At 39.3% G+C, this 22,133-nt stretch overlaps 2 protein-coding genes across 2 annotated transcripts in view; both read left to right on the top strand.

Annotated features, from left to right (window-relative positions):
* Positions 1 to 22,133, top strand: part of LOC145939729 (uncharacterized) — a 471,008-nt gene that overhangs the window by 437,189 nt on the left and 11,686 nt on the right. The gene's annotated exons all lie outside the window — the stretch shown is intronic.
* Positions 11,201 to 12,723, top strand: LOC145939304 (uncharacterized). Its single transcript, XM_083043538.1, has 5 exons — positions 11,201 to 11,404; positions 11,495 to 11,635; positions 11,735 to 11,855; positions 12,364 to 12,542; positions 12,628 to 12,723. Exons 1-5 carry the CDS (start codon positions 11,201 to 11,203, stop codon positions 12,721 to 12,723), a joined length of 741 nt encoding a protein of 246 aa, XP_082899664.1.

The raw sequence follows: 22,133 nt of genomic DNA, 5'->3' as shown, positions 1-22,133 counted from the left end.
CCTGGAGGTGGGCCCGCCGGGGCCACGTGCTGCGGCGCATTACTTATAATCCTATCAGCGTTTCTCTCTTTCTCTTTCCGTCCTCTTTCCTCCTCCTGTCTCTCTTCTCTTCCACTTCCTCTTTTTGCTCCTCTTCCTCTTCCTTCTCTTCTCATCTTCGAGACTTCTTTCCTCCCCCGCACACGCAGCCCCTTTCCGAGCTCTGGACCTTGCTGGCTCTCTTTCTCTCTCTCTCTCTCTTCAGGTCGCTGCGACATCAGCGCAGCGCGTGTCGTCCTTCATTGCGACTAGAGTTTTTTTATTGTTGCAAGACGATGTCTTTTAAGTGTTTGGGAGCACGCGACGTTCCATCATTAGCGCTTGCAAAGGGACGTTTGATTAAACGGGGATTAACGGAAATGCTTCAGAAAATGTAATGGAAAGTAATTTACAAGAGGTGTAGCATTAGAACTCTTTAACATAAAAAAATCAAGTAAGAATATCATTACATAATATTATTAAAAAAATCTACATTCGGAAAAATATAAACAGAACACTGGTTTCTTCACAAACACTTGAATATTATTATCAATTCATTTGCCAATCGAGGATTATTAATAGAATATTAATCAAGCATAAAAGTATAATTGCCGAGCGTTTATTAATTTATAAATATTTGTGACGCGACGACAAAAAGTCGAAAACAACTAAAAAAAAAAAAAAAAATACAAATCCAACTGCATACCAAGTTTGTATGCGTAACGTAGGCGACCTTGCCCGCATCCATTTTGACCCTGACGAAAAACAGACGTGCGAAACCTGTTTCATTGTGTAAGATAAGCCGTAGTTCTAAAGTTACAGAAAAACTACGGTACAATAAACGCGTTAACCTTCGAACATTTTAAATTTAGTTTTAAAACTTTCAACAAAATAGAAGTTAATTAACGAGTTAATAAACGAAGAAATGGCAAAATAAACACAAATGTAAAAAAGAAAAAGAAAAAAAAACATATACAAGACGACATTCTCAGAAAAGAGATCAAATTTGTGCTAATATAATAATGACGATATTATTCTTTTTTTATGACAGAAAGATAGATAAAGTTGACGACATTTTTCATAATCTACAAGACGACGGAAATCCAGAAATTATTGCAATAACCTCCGCCGTCATTTCGATGATTAAGATAATACCGCGTAATAAAGTGAAATAAATAATCATATGATTAGCGGGTGCGCGTGCAAAACTGTGCGAATCGGTAACGAGTATCGCGCGCCACCGGTTATATAGTTAGCAAAAGGAGGCGCTGAGTTACGAGAGAGAAGACTGCAGCAAAAGAAAACGAGGAAGGTGGAATCGCGCGTGAGCTGGATCCGGGACTTAAAATAATTAAAGCGTTCGCGAGGCATCGCGGTTGCCGCTTTCTTGCGTAATACGATCTCTCCATCGCATACGATTAAATCTACGCGATCCTTTTTTCCCTCCCTCTCCCGATCTTCGCACGAATTACATACTCTCTGCGGTCTCCTCTCCACCATTATATCATTCCGTAGAAAGAAATGCATGCGGCAGGTGGCTGTGTGCAACGACCGGCGCGTTTGGAATGTGGGAGTGGGATGAGAGTGTTCGATAACGCGCTGTCGGCGCAGGTATTACTGTGAATCGCTTTCTAGATACACCAACTAACGTACGAAGTTATGTATAACTAGGAAGAGAGCAATTCATAGCGATATGATAATACAAGGCTATGTTTAGAATTCTCATTCTCATCACAGGGTGTAACTGAAAAAAAAAAAAAGAAAAACATATATGTGGAGCACATCATCAAATTCTCTAGCCAATTTAGAGACGATTTTTCCTCAGCGAAAATGTCGAAGCACTAATAATTTTCAAGTTATAAATGATTGAAAAAGAAGGGTTTTTCACAAACTAGACTTTGTGAAGTTAAAATATTAACAAAATTACATTATTCAGTTAGGATTTGTTTTCTATTGCTGCACTGGTAAACTAGTGCACACTTATGCAATAAGTTAAAGATAAGCATATTTTGTTTCACTCTAACTTACTGCACCAGTGCGCACTAGTTCACCAGTGTAGCAATAAAGAACATAGTTTCAGGCAGTTTATTTTAATAGAATTTTAATTTAAAGCTTATTGTTAGTTACAAATATATTTACATGATGGCAAAAATTGGTGCTCTCCCTCGCCAAGGAAGTATCGTCTCCAAGTTGGCTAGAGAATCGGATGGTGTGCTTAATACATTTTTTCAGTTACACCTTGTATGAAAGAAATATAACGCGAATATTTGTCATAACAAAATTGCCAAACTTTTAAACAACATTGAATCAAATGTACATATGTTTAAAATAATCTTGAGTCATTTGAATTTCAATCCTGCTTACGCCTATATTTCGTTTTCGTATCGATGTCGATTCTCGAAAAAACGTAGCATAATCCTTTCACTGTTGATTCATTCGAGAAAGGCGACTGAAAAGTCGGATGTCTGCGGGCGTTTGGAATTCGACAATTATCGCTGCACGCAACTGTAAGACAAAATACTCGATCTGCACTTCCGACAGCGAGTAGGTCGATACACCGTTAGGATATCCCCTTACGAAAGAGAAGCCAAATGAATAAAATGTTCGAGAGACAACCTGGAGGTGGACCATGGCTCGTCCTTCTTTCGTTCCAAAGCGCGAGACGGAACAAACGGATTTATTACTCCCCGCTGGCAAATGTAGCGTTAATACAAGAGTCCTGGCTTCAAAATTTACATAGTTGCGTTTATCTCGGAATACATTCAAATCGAAAAAAGACCAAAAACGTACACAATCTTTTAAAATTTCGAGCAAGAAGATAGAATCATTCGCATAGCTCTCTTCGATTTTAAAACAGTTAATATAACTATTATTGTACGTAATATATAATCTGCTCTAGTCTCTGTATTACCTTTAACTATTATTAAATGAGACAAATTAATGTTTTATTGTTGTCATTAGACCATGAAAGCGCGATGGTTAATATAGATGATAGGCAAGCAAATTGAACTATATTTATGTTATAACGTCACTCATTCTCTCTGCGAATTCTAACATCTCGCGGAAAAGAGAAGTGCCTTCCTTCGAACCTCTTGCTGCTTCTTTCCCTCTCAGCGAGAAGTGCCATCGACCAATACATAGTAACATAGGCTTGATAGAAGTTAACACACCCTGACTGCATGGGGCCTTCCGTGCTAGTCCACCTCCGCAACTCGGCTCGAACATGAGTGCGTTGAAGAAGAGAAAGAGGAAGAGAAAGAGAGAAACATATATTTACCGTCTCTCTCTTTTTCACACTCTGTTCTCCGCTTTTATAACTCGAAGTTTCATCGGAGCGTAATCGTTCTCCTTCGAGAGAGCCTCGCCAACTCCGGCGGTGTTCTTCTCTCGTAATGCTTGATTTTCGCGCGGATCTCCGCTGAAGAAGACGTCATGCGACGCCTAAAGCGACGAAGCGCCTCACATGGTGGGTGCTACATGACGCAGATAATGGACGCGTTGATCGAGTGTGTATACGTATCTATTTTATTCATCCTTCTCCACAAACATTATAATTTATAATTACACGGAAAAAAATTATCAGTTAGATAAATTATCATTTTACCAATATATATATATAAAAGACTATTTTAATAAAATTCATTATTTTTCACATTCAAGACGTATTATTTCATTTTCATAAAAAATTGCTCATATGCTGGGTCTACACCAAAGGATAATCCTACTTGTGGCTTATCCAATAGTGTAGACAGTCAAAAACCATACTGAAGTTGGTTTTCAATATTGTACCAACCGAAAAAATTTCTGATATATTTGAATTTATCTAAATTCACAAATACAAGATTATTTCTATGAAATCATTGATTGGAAGAGGTAAAGATGGAGGCTGTATCCAGACAAATGTGCATAGCGCATTAACAAACAATATATATAAGGAAATCGATTGATTATTACAGATTTTATTTAAAGTCAATAATATCAGTATAACAACACTAAAATTGTGCAGTGTAGATGGGCGAAAGTAATCGGATGAGCCGAGTAGGATCATCCTTAGGTGTAGATAGGGCAATATAAAATATGCTTCAATTTTTAATAGATTTTGTCAATTAGTTAGGAAAATAATAATTTAAGTCACTTGACAATTTTGACCGTATAACGAATACGAGAGTAGTGTGCGGAATACAAGCACACAGTTTCAGTTAGACGCTTTCTTCGCGTTTCGAGTTCGGCGTCAGTCATCTAGGTCATCACTATCGCCTCGCAAAAGCGCGTGTACGCAACACGCATGCATACGCGGACACATACAATGGTTGGCGGTCAAAGTTCTACCCTCACTTAGCAATAATTCAGCCGTGCCGGTTTATCCTTCCCGAGAGACCTGCGCCTCCGTACAGCTTCCTCCTCCGCCTCCCTCACTCCCTTCCCCTCTTCACCCGCCAACCGCTCTGTCTCTCCATCGAGTAGTTACATACACGATCGTACAACGTGCCAATATCGATAAGTCAGTCGGAGCAAAAACAAGCGAAGGATTGGTTCCACTCGGTATAGTCAGTTGCATCTTCCATCCATGGTAGCGATCTCGTTACTTGAAACAGGGTATCTCTGATGCAAGAAATTAGTTAAATTACAATTATGAGCAGCTAATCTTGCTTAAATAACAATTTTATTATGTGTGTAACACACCTTATAAATTATTTAGATAATTTGCTTTTTGCATTCATCCATTTGACTTGCAGCAAAAAGGAAAAATTGTACGTATGCTAACAATGATAACATAAACATCCACAAGAACTATTCCGACTATCTGCGGATTGCGAGCGTGGCATTAATTTCACGTAGCACGTGCGCCGGTAGCAGCGGCATAAATGCGCGTTTAATTATCTTTCTCGTTGCGTGCCGCGATGCAACTCGCATTTTCTGCCCGTAATCTCACGACGATTCGCGCCGCGCACCATCGTCTAGATGGTGTTTAAACGAGTCTGTTCGCACGCTAAATGCTAACAGAGCTACTCTCGCGAGAGTTTGTTACGTTTCTAAAGTATAGGCAGAGATTAAGTAATCGTAAAAGAGAAAACTCTATGAAGCCAATGGAGAGATGATAATGGGAATGAAGACCATAAGAATTTTTCGCACTAAATATTTTATCGATTGATTTTGATGACATTTATTCGATTATAAGAATCATCATGTATATGTTTGAGTTTGAGAAACCTCGAATAAGTGGGTTGTTAAACGGAACACTACGGACACAGTCGTCTATATCGTCATAGACATCGGTCATATTCGACAAATAGACGTCACGGTAATATAACTCGCCTCGGCTATGACCATAAACGAGTCTACGTGTCGGAAAAGTGAATTTGATAGTTCCATCGTGCGCGCGTATCCGGACCAGGATGTGCAATAAACCCACACCATATTGATCATCGTAACCGGTCGGACGTAACGTCTCGAACGAGCAAACAGATTAGACCATAGAATTCCGGACAGTTCACGCCGTGCGATTTAATGGTGCAAATCATTCCGGCTTTGGACCAATTATTATCGGCAGCGAGTCGAGTATATATAGATACATATATGCGTGTTCTGCGATGCGCACGTTACTTTTCGCGATCACAATTTCTGATCCCACCCACCAGCGTAAAGTCCAATTAGAGTCGGCTACCCGTCTAGAGATAATTGGCGAACATTCATGCGAGGACGTAACTCACAGTAGCCGGTAGCTTCTTCCTTCTTCCGTCTTGTTTCTTCATCGCTCTCTAGAGCTCACCATGATATGCTCATCATCATTGATTATATTCGCATAGATAATCGCGCCCGCGCGATGAGTGAAAAATGTAAGACGCAAAATCGATCGCGGCAAGCTGGAGAGTTCAATGCTAACAGTAAGAATGATTATAGAGACTTCAACGCGCGAGTAAGATGAGCAGATAGAGCTAGGATCATTTTTTGATCCCAACACTATTGTTATCTTCAACAAAAGATCATACATTTTTCTATATTTTACATCTAATCTGGATAAAATATATTCATGTTTTAATATCCATATTTTCAATTATTTTTATGCTCAGCTGATGTTTTAGCGTTCATAACCGTACAGTTTCGTCTATGAGTCTATGTTATGCGTGTTTGGTGAAAGACTGTTGCGATGCACAATAACGAGGTTTCATCGGCGCGATAACATTTGGCGCGCGAATAAATCGCTTTCCATTCGCAGCATACGACGCATTATCTGGCGTAGCATCCGGACGTTTCGCTCGTCGGAGAGAGCAACAAAGAGCAAGACGAAGTCAATAATATCCACGTAAAACACCCACACGAGGTGGCCGGTCGGCTGGCTGGCTCCCCGAGCGGCGATTGAAGCACGGCCCGATCGTAAGTCTCGCTCGGGCATAAACCAATCCTGAAAGGAGAACGCGATGGAATGGGGTATCCATTTCACGAGCGATGGAGACATCGGGGATACCTCGTTCGATTCCAACCTCGTATGCTAATTCTCCGGCTGTGCGTCGCGCCGCGCCATTCGCCGTTGCTCTCGGTGCGGCGTCTCGTACGCGAGACCGGCACGGAAATAGGAGGAGACCCTCGGGGATATTCCAAGAGCGCTCGCGCACGCTGAGATTTGCATTAAATCTCTGCGCGCCGGTTTACTTAGAAGGAGAGATCGTCCGCGCGCCGCGTCGGGATGAAAGATACGCCGTGGATCGACGCGATCATTGAATTGTTGAGAGCCAAGATTTTCTTAAGCTTAGGCACACGGCGGGTGGTGCATAAAATATTTTTCCTTTTATTAAATCAAACTAATATCCAAATAAATTTTAAATAGAATATTTTGTTAAAATAAAAATTAAATTTGTATATAGTAGACTCTCTTTTATAACGTTGATTTATACTAGGGTTGCTTATAGAAAATAATACCCCACATTTTTTTTCAAAAATTATTTATTAAACAAATTTGAAATTTACACAATATACGTGGATGTTCTCTCTTTAAATATATATTATTTTTCAACATAATTATTAATTTCTAGAGTCTTATGCCATCACGATATGTCATCTTCCAAACCTTATCCTGCGAAGTGCATCTTTAAGTGGCCCAAAAAGTTGGATATCCTAAGTCTCGATCTGGTTCCTTTCGATTTCCGAAATACATCTTTTGAGTCACTTAAGGATATAATTTAAAGATATCTCTGCGGGACATGATTTGAGGATGATGAGGACGTGATTCAAGCAGTGAGGACATGGTTACGTAGACAGGACAAGAGCTGGTTCAGTAAAGGCAAACATGCACTTGTCGTGCTGGTGTAAGGCTATAAGAAGTTGATTAAGATTATGTTGAAAAATGATATATATGTAAAGAGGAAACATTCATGTACGTATATTGTGTGTAAATTTCCAACCTGTACCTGATCTACTGTAAATTGTTTAATCTTTATATTGTTCCTTTTCTATTGTTACAAATCGAAGTAATCCTTATTTCCTATATAATGTATAATCTGTCAGATATGTCTATCTTAATATTCACACATTTTTGTTAATGTGTAGTAAGCACATTATTACGTTAATCGTTACTGCAGGTAACAATCGTTGATGCAGGTTCATCATGAAATTATTTGATACGCATTGACACACCTTGCGGTAGCAACGGCCTTTGTGTCGCTTCACCTGCGAGTGATGCGTTAAACAACCCGCATCTTCGTCTTATCTTACACCTTCAATTCCTCCACTCCTCTGCACCCCAGGCGACTGTTGAATTTTTCATCTACCGACCGTTGCTATCGCTTCGCTTTTCGTTAATTCTGATGGATTTTTACTTTAAACTGCGGAAATCTGAAAGAGCAAACTTCGCGAAATTTTTTTCGATGGAATACGCGGGCACATGTACGCGAGGACCTCCCGTGGAGGACTCGACGACTGATAAAAATGTCTCTACTTGATTCCGCTTCTCTGCGAGAGAGAGAAGCCTCTCTTCCCCGCTCCCCTCCTCTCCTCGCACGCCCGCTTTTATCTCGTCTTATTTGGTACGGACGAATGACGAGGGACGCACGAGATTACTGCGTTGCTGCCCGTCGAGAGACGCGTCCCGAGTGCGGTAGGTACCCCGCAAGAGTCAGTTCGCCGGATGATAAAATGACGAGGGATGAGACCGGACCGCATGTGATGTGCGGACACTATCCTCGTTATATGCTCGCGAGCAGCATATGCCGCATCAGTGAGTGATGAGTCTCCGCGGAATTTCAGTGCAGGAATCCGTGAGTTTTCAGAGTAATCTGCACAGAGAGAACATGCAGATTAATTTTCTTCGGTTATTATAAGCGCAAAAAAAATAACATAATTGCGATAGCAAATTTTAGCACAAAGAAATTTGAAAAAAGCTTAAGATTTTTAGATTTGAATTGTTTTACATAATTAATCCTCCGTCAGCAGTCTGGGTCTTTTAAGGCACGAGCAAATTTCTATTTTTTTTTAAATCGCTGTTCAAATTTTTTCAAATCGCTTTGTATAAACAATAGGATTCAATATATTTGCCTTTAAAATCTATTGGATATTATAATAGAGATATTAACAAATAATCCAGAATTTTTTTGGATTTTTAAAAGTTTAGAACATAAAAATATAATATGGGGTGAATTTAAAAGACCCAGTTTGCTGACGAAAGGTTAAATAATATATGAATATATGCACAGAAGAAATATCTTTAAATTTAAACACAAGCAACTGCATCATTATTCGTTCATGAGGAGGAAGCGTTATTTTCAGCGGTATCTCTTTTTCTCTGAAACACCAATTGAAATGACGGAATCTGCGCGAAACTCGCGGAGCACGAAAGTTTCGTCTCGCCGTTCGTTCCTCGACGCAATCGTCGTCGTCGACGTCATTCTCGAAGTAACGCTGAGGATAATTTATGTAATTCATTCGGTTAATATCGGCGCGCCGTGTCGTAAAGCGTTCGCATAACCAATTTGGCACTAAAGACCTCGGCACGAGGGCCCTTTAAGGCCCCTCTCGCGGTGGGCAGCGCCATAACATTACGGGTTACGAGTCACCCCGCGTTCCTCGGCGTCCTCCGCATTCACGTCGCAGTCATCTTCGTCGTCGCCGTCTTGGTTTCCTTCTCCTGCCCCCTTTCCTCTCTTTTACGCGATGTTTCGTTGCCTCGCGCAGCGCATTGCCCCTTTTTTCCAACCACTATACCTTTTTCTTCGCGTTCTCTTCGTCCCGGAGAGTCAGGTGGAGAGGCCGCGCCGATGGCGGATGATATTAGCATGGTAACTGGTGGCCCCAGCAGGCGTCTTATTAAATTTGTACCATAAGCAATATCGGGATGCGGCCCGGGGCCGTTTCAATTTGCCGGCCTGGAAATTTAAGGCTCACCCCGGGGCTCAACAAGTCCCGCGAATGCTACCACGTCGCCACACTACCGCATGATGCATCGCGATTACTCTATCGTAATCGCAAATTCACCGCGAAGATCAAAGGACGTGGAAGATTTTCGCAAACGCTTATTTTTTTTTTTCGTCGTCGCTTTTGAAGTCTCTCGCGCGAGAACTTCGACGATATTTTACTTTACTTTACTAGAGAGACCTCTCGCGCGGCTCGGCTTCAGGAATTCGCTAATTACGAGGCGGAATACAGCTAAGAGGCTAAGAGGCGAGCAGGTGGAACTTCCTTTACGAGCGCAATCGCGACCGGCAACGTCTCTTTTCACAAATCTCGAACTGTATTGCACTCAAGGTCGTAGTGAATGGAAAACGTGTGAGTGCGTTTTTGCGATCAAATTTTTTTTCTTTCAAACGGCTTCGTAGCTATCTGGAATGTGTAAATTGTGAACGGGGTTGCCTCGCAGAGACGCTAATTTTGCGCTCGCGTCTGAACACAGGTAGATTCACATATCAGAGTGTTTATCGCATTCCGTGAATTAAATATCATCGCACGGATACAATACTGTAGTACACTTTACTGCTATAAGGATCGCGCTGATGGTGTCGCGGAACCAGTCGCATCGCTACCAAACCGACATTATTAAATTCATTTTAAAGAATCTTCTCCTATGATATAAAATTGACGCTTTATTTATGATTGGCTCAAGTGTATTAATATATATTTATAATATTTTTTAAATTAAGATTATGTTAGAGTTTTAAAATAATAAAAGACTAGGGTACAAGCTGGCTAGAAGAGCTTAATATTCCCGATTCAGCGACTTCGCTCCGATATTTTTTTCGCCTCCATCTCTTTAGGGGGATCAAAGGGGATCATTGGAATTAAAAATCTCGAATTGAGATTTATTTTAAATAATAAAGTTTTGGTATCGTAACCAAGCAAAATTTGTGCCCTGTACACAGAATATTCCAACAAAAAATTAATTTTCATTATAATTGACGCGCACGAACATCCGCGTTTAGGCTCTTCTAGCCAATTTATATTCAAATTTATATTTAATATCGAGAGCCTTTAAAATTCTTAATGAAATAAAAGACGTTATAAAAAAATACTCTCATGACATTCACGCGATTACGTAATTCTATAATTAAAATGCTTATTCACATTTTGTTGGATTCGTCCCTGTTGAATGAACGTTAATTCAATGTTTCATCAACAAATAATACTCGCGTCGAATATACTATCTATATAGCAACAATGCCGAGGTATCTATATCGATGATGCGGCGTGAAAGAAAAGATACGAAATGAAATGACATAATAAGATATCGGGCTCAACAGTACTATGCCACTAATGATTACAAATGACTGTGCCAATGTATGAAAAAAATAGGCCCCGTGATCGATCGACAACAAGAATATCCCTCGATTCGATTTGGAACTCGCCAATGTCACCCCGATTTCTCGGTTAACTTTTCTCTCGTGTGAGATTCGATTAGCTCGTTGGGGGTCCTCTTGTTGCAGACAGACTATGACAGCATATATAAACTTTGAAAATAATTGAATATAAAAAAAATCAAATAATAATTTAAAGAGAGAAGATTGAAGAAGTAATTTTGGATTTTATTCAAATTTAAAAATTATTATGATTATCGAATGAAGAATATATGTACACCTATGTATAATTTATCAATACGATGTTTGTCGCAATTACAACAAACAAATGACGTTAATGTTAGTTATCGAACGAGAAACAATCATAACCAAAATCATAATCAAAATAATTAACTAATGTCAAAATGCACGATGAGGAGCATATGCTAGTTGTTAGGAAAAAACGAAGATTTTGTATCCCCAAGAATTTAAATATCGATCGTACGTGGAATATTATCAGGCCGATCGTCGCTCAAGAAATCGGGACATCCGATTATACCCCGATTCCATATTGCTTTGACACAAATGCGTATAAAATCGGACATATTTTTGTGCCAGCCAGCACGCAGGTAACGGATTATTACAAATCGTTGACATCTCGTCGAACAATCATCTAGGTATATTTTCTTCAAGTTATTCTACGGTTTCTCACTGAATAGGTAACATGTTTTCGTGCAGTGCCGATTCTGAAGATGCTCGGACCGATTCGCGATTTTGTGTTAAAAACAGAGACAAACTTCAAATGGCTCAGTAAGGAATTTCATTGCGTGCGAACATCCGGTGATCGAATGAACTTTCGAGTGAATATATACCGATAATATTATAGATTGATTTTAAAAATAGAATATTAAATAATTGTGTGTGTAATTTGCTGTAAATATTTTCAAATCTCTTTGCAGATAATTCTTGAGCATGGAAAAAATCAGATAAGTTTTACAGGTCTCAATTATTATTTTCTCAGTAAAGCGCACGACATGTCGACTTTAGGAAATGTGACGATAAATCGCGCAGCTCATGAAGGTGAGCCATTGACATTGAGTAATCTATATATATATGTAACAATATTTAACATATTTTACATTGATAACACTAGTTTACAAAAATAATATTTTTTTCATTATTTTAAACCAGACAAGGTATTTTTAATAGATTTTTAGAATTAAAGTTGAGAACTACTTCTTATATGAGATACTCGTCTTTATATGAAAAGTAGTTTCTAGCTTAAATTTTTCATAACATGGCTAAAAAGTAAGATATCGAAATAAAAAAAATGCATTTTATAGGGGATAAACAATACATTTATGACTTATAAGAATTTCCAGATAATGTTACAAAAATCTTTTTTACAAGAAAATCTTAAATATAGCAAAAAAGAGCCATTTTTTGCATATTAAACCTCAATTATTTCGGAAATCTGACGTGCTAGTGAAAATTGGCTTGCGGCATCGTTTTCAGCATCAAAAAATCTATTAGAAACACCTTGTCTTATTTAAAATAATTTTTGGCTATAAACTAGTGTAATTTTTAGATTTGTCCAGAGTGAAATGGTTTGGATTAATAACAAACGTGGTTGTTACGAAAATCTTCGAGTTTCGTATCATTAAAAATATACGTGAGAGAACTTTGCACATAGGCGATAACAATCATACTATTTTCTTTAAATATGAGATATGTGAAATTGATGAAAATGGAACTGTAATAAATTCTGTAAGTTCTTATGTCGATTTTATAATTTAATCTAGAGAAAATATCTAGAGAAAATTTACATCATAGATATATTTTATTTCAATAGGAAGTGAAGAAAATACGCTGCAATTGGCTGCCAATAGGAGATAAACAATTAGACAACCTTCCATTAACCGAATTCCAGAGTGCGATCGAAACGTGATAATACCTTTTATGCGCGAAGCTTAAAAAGATATTTAACATATTTATCAAAGTGAAACTTTTCTTCCTAATATTTGCCATTACTTATGTACATAACTTTTTTATACAGTTTTTGTGTATATCTACATACGCTATTATATTTTATCATTTTTCGTTAAAAGACGACAGTGTTCATTCTTGACAATACATTCTAATAAATACCAGAATAATAACCAGTTCGTTCCAGAATCTGCGGTATCTTTATAATCGGGCCACTGACACTTGATGACACTGATGACACCGATGAGAGAATACGCACACGAAATACCGCACGCGATTTATTTCCATTTTCCGAACAGTGCGAATGCGCATGCGCGAGTCCAGACGCAGCAGATCGGACCCGTGATATCAGCTGATCAACTGATCAACTGACTGCGCGCCCGAGTTGCATCGCGCATTAGTTATTGCGAAATCAGCGTGAATTTCAACAAAGTTATTTCAGTAAAAAAAGAACACACAGAGAGGGAAGTAAAGGAGAGCGGGAATCGTGGTCGGATTGAATTATCGGCGTTAAATCCAACGTTTTATATACGCGCGGCCGTTCTCGCCTGACCTGTCAGCGTCGCCGGATGGAGACATTATAAATGTTAATTGCACGAATTGCATAGTTATCGCGCGCGAGACGCGATTATCCTTTCTCTTTCTCTCTTCCTCTTTTCTCTTTTCCTCTCGTCTGTATATTTTCTCTCTTGCAGCGTTCTCGACTTTGCATCTTCTTTCTTTCCGCGCCCCCGCCGTCCCATTTCCTCTCTCCTCCTCTCTCGCTGAATGCGAGAAAGACTGCATTTGCATCTCAATCTCGCCGTTGATTTAGCAGTCGTCCGGGGCCATCACTCTTGCCGCGGGAAAGGTCGACTTTAGTATTTTTAGATTAGCCAGTCTCTCGCGAAGCATTTTTTTCGTACCGAAAAGGGTAGTGAATGGGATTCCTCTTTCGCAGGAAAGAAGGTCGCGCACGTTCGAATATGTGTCTTTAAATTGTAGATGGAGACGACCCGATCAGGGAGAAACCAGGAAAAAGATCACGAACGAGGTCGACTTTTATCCTTTAAACACGCAAATGGATGTGTCGACGATCCTTTTTTTTTTGCATTCGCAATACTCTCGAAAATGAATTGTCATCGTCCGTGTCGTAATAAGTCGCGAAAGTTGAATTTACGTCACGCGATTGAATCTTGTTAAAAATACAAGTTGCTTCGCTGTAAGACAAATTCCAGAAAAATGCGTTTTCTTTAAACATGAATTTTTTATATAATAAATTTTTAAAAAGTAGAAATTTTTTTAAAATAGTTATGATCTTATTTCTTGATAATTTACAAATATTTTGATTTTAAAATCTACGAATCAAGCTTTAAGGAAATGTATATAGATACTACACAGAACTTTTTTGATTTACAGTTCGATGCAAGGGTCGCGACAAAACGTTCAATTTTTCAGTTTCACATTTTATCGAGATTTATGATCCAGTAAGAGCGTAAAAACGTCGAAGTTCTCGCAGCGCCTCTTTATTTACGAAAGGGCAGCGAAACCGCGGGTCACACAATAAAACAGCGTTTATTACGGCGCGGCTCCCGCATTGCGCCCGTGCTGGAGCATCGGCCCGGGCACTATATCATCTTACAAGTTAAGTTTTACGACGGTTCACCTGCCGCCATTTTGGAATGCGTAAATAAGCGCTATCTTGATCTTAAAGCACCCGTGATTCCGCTGCATCCAGATACCAAGGGTGCGACAATCGCGCCAAAGGGCAACAGTATCAAAGAGTCTCCAGCTAAAGTGGAATTCGCACGCATGAACTGTAGAAATCAGTCTCTAATTTCTAATTATCTGAGAAAAGAATTTTTATTTTTTCGGAGAAAGAAACTAAAACACATTTATAGAGAAAAGTATGTTAAATCGTACCTCTACTGTATTTCTTAAACAGAGTTAAAATATTTTAAGATATTATAACGCTGTTGTATCGCAGCTAGCCTCACTCGAATGCCTCAATGTTTGTTTCCTTCTCAAACGATCCGTTGATGAGTGACGTTCATAAATTTATTTTTTGTGTGATTTTTATGTAATATTCGACACCCCGTGTTTAAACTATCACATTGAGAAATATAAGCAATTAAACTTATTATTAAAGCATTTTTCATCTTATTTAATCCTGTATATGGAAGCGTTGAAAAATCGGTAAAATGTTTTAAGATTATTTTTTTATTCACAAATTTGACAAAGCAATAAAGGTTTGATAAAACGTATTACTAATATTTTCTTATATCGTACTCGTACAATTTATTAAATTAATTTTTTTACTTAGGCATTAGTTTTCTTTCTTTATATTTAGATGGACAACTGAAGGAAATATTATCAAATTTTATAATTATATTGGGATAATATTTAATTTATATTTTTGTGTGATACAAAAAGTAATTTTGTTAAATTTTTGAAGAGAATTTATGATTATAAATATGACATTTTTATATAAATAAGTTTTGTTGCAGATTGAAAAAATAAAACTTCATTTTTGTTACAATTTTTTAATTTTATTGTTAGAGGTACGATTTCAAAATTCATGGGCACAATTTTTAGCAAACCGGTATTGCAAATTGTATCAAATCTTACTTTTTATAATTTTTAATTTACGATATAAAACAATGATAAATTTGTGCTAATGTTTAGCGTATATCATTGACAAAGAACCATAGTTTCAAATGAATAAAAAAATTTCGTCATTTCTTTGATAGTTTTATTGCAAACAATTTGAATATTTACCTTAATATTTAATATTTACCTTAGGGGGTACGATTTAGCATACTTTTCCTTACAATTTTTTTTCGAAGCAATTATAAAAATGTCCCTTCGTCACAAGTAAATGAACACGTCCCAACGAAGAAAGCGTATTTACGCGCAAGAAAAGGACGTCACTTTACTCGCACGCGGCATGTCGACAGCCACTTGCTCAACGTACATAGAGGCGGGTGCATCTAGAATGCAGGCTGTACAGTTGGCACAACTTCCGGTATGAGGGACGGAAGTTGTCATCGGTGTAAAGGCGCGTGCCGGCCACGCGACCGGTAGATGTATTCGCTTTGCCTCGAACCGGGGAGACTCGACAATTGACGTTAATGGGACGATCGTCCCGAGACCAATCAATCCCAATCAACGACGATCGTATCCCGTTAAGAGTACTGGAAATACATCCGAAATAAAATGTATGACGTTTCGTCCTCGCCCAGTTATTATCATCATTTTATACATATATACGTAGTATAATTTCCAAGACTGTAAGTTACTAATACTGACAAGTGCGCGTGAAAAAAATATTTACACGCCTGACGATAATTCTGTCGATTGGCTCAATTTAATATCGCGTTTATTAACGCTGACAATGCGCTCCGAAGATACTTAGGTGCGTAATAATAGAGCAGCGTAGAGCACACGAGATGGTAACAATAATTGAATCTAATTTAATGCCGTCTTTAGCATTGATGAGAATTGATAAGCGCGCGATTCTCGCAGCAGCATAATCGGGGCCATAATAATAATGTAGCCGACAGAATGGCAGCACGTAGCTGCGAAACATAATAACAGCCGTGTAGAGAGCGGATAATAAGGAAGCGGATAAATTATTTTCGAATTACACGGTTAGCGCTAATGGGTTGATCGTGCAGTAGCTTCCCTCGCGAAGCTGCATATACGTACTGCTAATAAGGTCCACCGCCATAAATTCTGACAAAACCTGACAGATGTAGAAATGCGGATGTAAGGCAAAGCGACGGCATTATACCTGCGTTGTGCGCGCATAAAGAATGTATATCTGTTTAAGAGAGCTGATAATAATTATGAGCGTCAACCGTTATCTTAGAAATCGTGCGGGTAGTGCCTTGCACAGCTCAACGACGCGCGACTGGCACGCACCTGCGTGCCGACACATACATACATACGCATGGAAACGCGTGCGTTCACGTAACGTGCGCAGAGTTGACGAAACGCACGCGTTACTTTGAAACAATGCGTTGCCATGGTGAAAGGTACCGGCAAACACCTGATTTCAATAGGCCCGACTGACGGACTGCGGCGACCACTGCGAGAAAAGGGAACAAAAGGGAGCGCGCGAGACTTCTTGACCTCGCCCCGCGAGAAAAGGAAGCTGCTCCACTTTTCGGACGCACGCGTTTCACGACGGCTCTCTTTCTTTGTCGAGCGTATCGCCGTGTCGGTGAGACGGCAGTTTCGTGTCGCGGCTTGAGAATGTAAGATGAAAGCGATGTCACGGCGGCTCAATCTCGACGACTTGTGCCTGGGATCCTTTAACGTTTCGATGTCACGCGATATTTTCACGAGACTATAATGAGATAATAGTGTAGTCTTTTCATCTGTTTGGAAAAAATGTTAGAAGTAGTTCTTAATTATTGTCTATATACAGAGTGTTAAAAGAAGGGTCATATATATATTGTGTAAGTAGTATTGATCAAAACAAGAAAAAAGAGTCTAATTAACATGGGTCCTACAATAATGATACTTTCGAAGATACAGGCTATCTTTCTATTTGAGCTTTTTGTTCTTTTCTTATTGGTCGTGTCATCTCTACAATCCAGTAAACAAAAGAATACTTACCACTTTTATTATCTGCTCTCAAAATATATGACTCTTTTTTTTAACACCCTGTATAGAAGTTAGAATTTTTTCAATAATAATTGTATATTACTAATTAAAATAATTTTATAAAGATAAAACTACTGAAGGATTACGTTACATTGGTATATGTAATGTGATATTAATTCCTGAATGTATAATGCAATTTGTGTCCAACAAAAAGAGGGAATTTAAGAAATAATATATACATCTGCAGAGTGTCCATCAGCCGTACGATAATAACGTACGGCGTACGATTAATTTCATCGTTTGACCCCGAGTGACCTCGATGACTTTTGTATGCTTATCCCACGGGGGCTCTCCTCTGTTTGAGAACCTTCCTATTACCTGCCAATGATGATTCAACGTGTCTTGCTACATTTCCTTCTTTTTTTCAAATGTGATACGGGTAGCGTATTACCCTATTCATTTACCTTTCGTCATTGAATACGCTCGATTGGTGGCAGTTTCATCTGTAGCTACAAAAAAAAAACCAAAAATGAAAAAAAAAATAAAAACGGTTCGAGACTTCACACGCAAATCCGTGCCGTTCCGTTATGCGCACCATCGCAGAGACCAGAACACCTCCGTAAACCCCTCCCCGACTAATGTCGGTCGTCGATACATTCGAAATATTGGTACCGTGACGCGCGCGATCCCGCTGTAATCCCTCTACATTTAACATCCGAACGCGTGGGCATCAACATGCAACCCGGTGACGATTTACATTTGCGATTTTCACCCTTCGGTAAAAATGCCGGCCGACAATGCCGTCGGGATATCGCCGGGATCTAGCCGCCATGAAAAACGTTCTGCGCTTATGCAGCCTCCTACAGTCCATCGACGACTATTTATAACCAGCTATATTTTCTACAATATTCACGCGCAGTGCGTCAATTCTTCATCGAGAGAGTACAATAGATATTTGTGAAGAAATTACACGAGGCGATATTAATGATAAATCTAGTAAGGGAAATATCATTCATACCGAAATATATTACAGAGAGCGGAAGTAATTAATGAAAAACAAAATAATCGATATAAAAATTAGAAATATGTATAGTTTACAAATTAGAGAAGTGTACATACGTGATCAATTGGGCATCGAGTTAAAGTTTACGGCACGGACTTCCTGGAAACCTGCTTCGAGGTGGCTGTTTAAGGTGCACCGCACCACCTGCGGCCGCCACCGAGAAGTACCTGCGGGGTGGCAAGGCGGCGCAGTCGAGCATGATTCCTTCACATATGTTGACGGAACACCAGCGGTCAGAAACGCGTGCCAGAAGGATTCGCTCGCTGGCGAGGAGGGATCCTCCGCGGAGGACCTGCCGACTCCTGGAATCACGCAAGCATGAATCCGCCAAAGGAGTAGCCTCCTGCACCTGCAGCCCCCAAGACGGGGCGCGTTTACGCCAACCATGCGTGAATCCTCGGCATATGACGTCGAGCAACCCTCATTCTTTCGCAATTCTTCAAGTGACTTATATTCTGCAGATTATTTTACTTACAAAACATATATAATTTTCAATAGAAAATTATCTATTATTTTATAATATAATATTATTATAACACGTTTATTAATTTTTATCATTTTAATTAACAATTGGCTTTTAAAATATTAATCTCAATAATAACTAGGTAAAACTTAGAAATTATATTTTAAATAAACTATTCTTAATTTCGGGATAATTTCTGAAATCCTGTTTATTTTAGTGATTGTGTGTGATACAATTTTGTATTTACGTTTGTCAAAAATTGATGTAAAGTAAAGATGTCTGCCTAAAACTATGATGTCAATTTTTATTATTCTCGCACGTGTACGCACGAAACAGCGGACGGAGAAGATACCTCCAGCAGCAGGTCTTGGGGGTCAGTCGGCCATGTCGCCACCATGGAGGGTGTTCACGAAAGTAGCGGTGGCGTGCACTCACAAGACCGTGACAGACAGGTGACACGCGCCGGCCACGCGTGCACGTTACGCTGCGCGGGCGTTTGTATACGCACGAGAGGTTAATTTGAAAATAAACAGTTGGAAAATGGGCAAACATTGGCAAGGCACTTACGCATTGACGTTTTCCTTCTTTCGCGCACTTTGTTCTCATATAATGTACCGATACATAATGCTGTGAAATTGCTGTCAAAATACCCGTCCATTTTACTTTATTGCATGTTGCATGTTTAATCTGCAATCTAAATGCGCTTAACCCTCCGTCAGCAATCTGAGTCTTTTAAGGCACAAGCAAATTTTCATTTTTTCCAAATTGCTGTTCAAATTTCGTTTTGTATAAATAATTGGGTTTAACATTTGGCTTTAAAATCAATTGGATGTTGTAATAGAGATATTAAAAGAAATAATCCAGAATTTAGATTTTTTGAAAGTCTAGAACATAAAAATAATATGGGATAAACTTAAAAGACCCAGTTTGCTGACGATATTAGTAAAAGAATGATTGCTGATGAGAGTTAAATAGATACGATGTCGAATGAGTTATCAGATTTTAATTTTATATTTTAATATTAAATGCGTTATCCCCCTTTTTATAATAATCTATAAAAAAAAAGTCAAAGAGCATGTTTCTCAACATGTATTTTTATCTCTTTGTACACGGAAGTAAAATTTACTTCTGATAAGGTTCGGCCTTGCTGCAGATCTTTCAAGAAAAGTTTTAAAGACGACGTACTTAGAGTAATTCACGCGAACAGGTTTACATACTTTTATCGTGTAATTGTAGACGAGCGAACCGTGCAGTGATCATGGACAGAATTACGCCCTCCGGCAAACGGAAGTATCGAGATGTAGCGCGATAATGCGAAACTCCAGATCGATCCTCCGCGATGCTGAGAACCACAGCCGGTTTAGCTAGTGAACGGATAATTGCTGGAAGTTGCGCAGCTTAAACAGAGCAGGAATTAACAGGAATTATCTCGTGTAATCAGTACACATACTTTTGCACGTAAAATGGACAAACATTATACATTAGCCGACGAAATATTTCTTTTCGAAGGAATCGTGAAGAAAGGAGGAGGAAAATTTATATTCTTACAACATATCAAAGTTTAAAAAATGTTTTAATTATCTACCAAAGTATTCGATATATTCGAAAGAATATTTTGATCGCACCGATGATGATCAAAGATCAGTTCATTGATCAAAGGGTCAAGGAGTTCGTCGGCAAGTACCGGCTTTCGTGGATAGAATGAATCGTTCCTTAACGATTATCGCAATGTTGTTCTATCATGAATCGTGAGTTAGAATTAGATGATGGGTATCGTTGTTCTTCGATCTCGTTCAAACGTTCAAATGCCCATCTGCCGAGTCATCCATGTGAATAATTGACCACCGATTGTGGGTCTCCAAACGAGTCCGAGGATGCGACAGTACACGTGAAACGTATTGATCATCATCGAATTTAATCCCGCTAGATAGAGCCGAGATGGACTATCTTGATGACCTCTCCCGAGTCAATATTCGCGGTCCATTGTTCCTTCCGAATAATCTGTCTCCTGTCTTCTTGTACAATAATGTTCTCTTGAATTCTTAGATAAAAAAGGGAATAAGTAAATTATATAAGCAAAACCATAAATTACAGTTAAAACTATGCATATAGTCAAATAAAAAACTTTATTACTTTCACATAGCTTTAATGCAGATAATTATGAGTTATTATCTCCTTATACGGCACCATAATCATCCACTTATTTAAACTCGCAGTTGCTGCTGCTCGGTAGCTTTTAGCCGTAAAACACAGGAAATTTCCTTAAAGTATTCAAACAATATGAGAGTCCGCTTTCACGTGCTCCTCCCGCGTGAATTCGCCGCGTGGAGCGATAAATATATATACATTCGCCTCTTTCGCGCGTGGCGCGCGGAATATCTGCGAGAGACGTCTGCGCTCTCTTAAAGGCGGATAAAGCATGACGGCGCGTTCGCGGCTGTATAAACCTCGGTAGTGGGTACCCGGCTGGATATCCATAAATCTATTTGATAGTAGAAAGTCCTTCCATTATTCTCTCTCTCTCTCTCTCTCTCTCTCTCTCTCTCCGCAGACTTATCCGTCTGACTCTCCGACACACGCGGACCACGCTCTATACGTAACTCCTGCTGGGCAATAAAGGTACCGGCACGACGACGCGATGGTCCGCACTATCGGTGGTCGCGGGCGCGAAGGTTGGAGAAGCAATATCGTTTTCCTCGAAGGATACGCGACAAAAGACGCGCCCCATTTCGCGGTTAATGTCAAACAGTTATGGAGCAGCCTACCTTCGGACATCTCTTGTTATTTATTATCACGTTGATGCTATAGTTTGATAATAAATCAAGCGTTGTCTTCTGGCGCAGAGAGGACGGAATTGTCAGTATTTAACTGCGTTGTTAATTAATTTTAAAAATTGACTGACGAGGAATTCGCGATTAATTTTCTTAGTGGTCAATTATATCATAATATCTGTAATATCGCAAATATCACCCTCCTCCCGGACAATAAATTGGCATCGCGGTAGGTATCATAAAAATGCGCGCGTTAAAGTCCCACTCTGTAACGTTACGAGCAATAAAGTGACTTTATTCCGGCAGAGCGACGTCCCTGGCCGGTAGAAGTCTGGTTGTCGGAGAAAGCACCAATTACGGAAAAGAAAAGCGTCTGGCGTGACAATGCGGTTGGTCTTCGGATCATTTGCTGCCGCCGACGAAGACGACGAGGACGACGAAGCGCGAACGACGTCGCGCTGTGTGGGTGGCTGGTCGCGGCAAAC

This window comes from Prenolepis imparis, unplaced genomic scaffold, assembly GCF_030444845.1.
Source record: "Prenolepis imparis isolate NDT839.2.m4 unplaced genomic scaffold, iyPreImpa1.0 SCAF_8, whole genome shotgun sequence".
Lineage (NCBI taxonomy): Eukaryota > Metazoa > Arthropoda > Insecta > Hymenoptera > Formicidae > Prenolepis > Prenolepis imparis.
The sequence above is the reverse complement of the archived record's forward strand: the minus strand, read 5'-3'. Positions and strand labels throughout refer to the sequence as shown.

Coding starts and splice junctions, on each gene's coding strand:
- LOC145939304 (XM_083043538.1), top strand. CDS start 11,201: ATGCACGATGAGGAGCATATGCTAGTTGTTAGGAAAAAACGAAGATTT. Junction 11,405..11,494: donor TTGTGCCAGCCAGCACGCAG/GTAACGGATTAT, acceptor CTCACTGAATAG/GTAACATGTTTTCGTGCAGT. Junction 11,856..12,363: donor AAATCGCGCAGCTCATGAAG/GTGAGCCATTGA, acceptor TGTAATTTTTAG/ATTTGTCCAGAGTGAAATGG.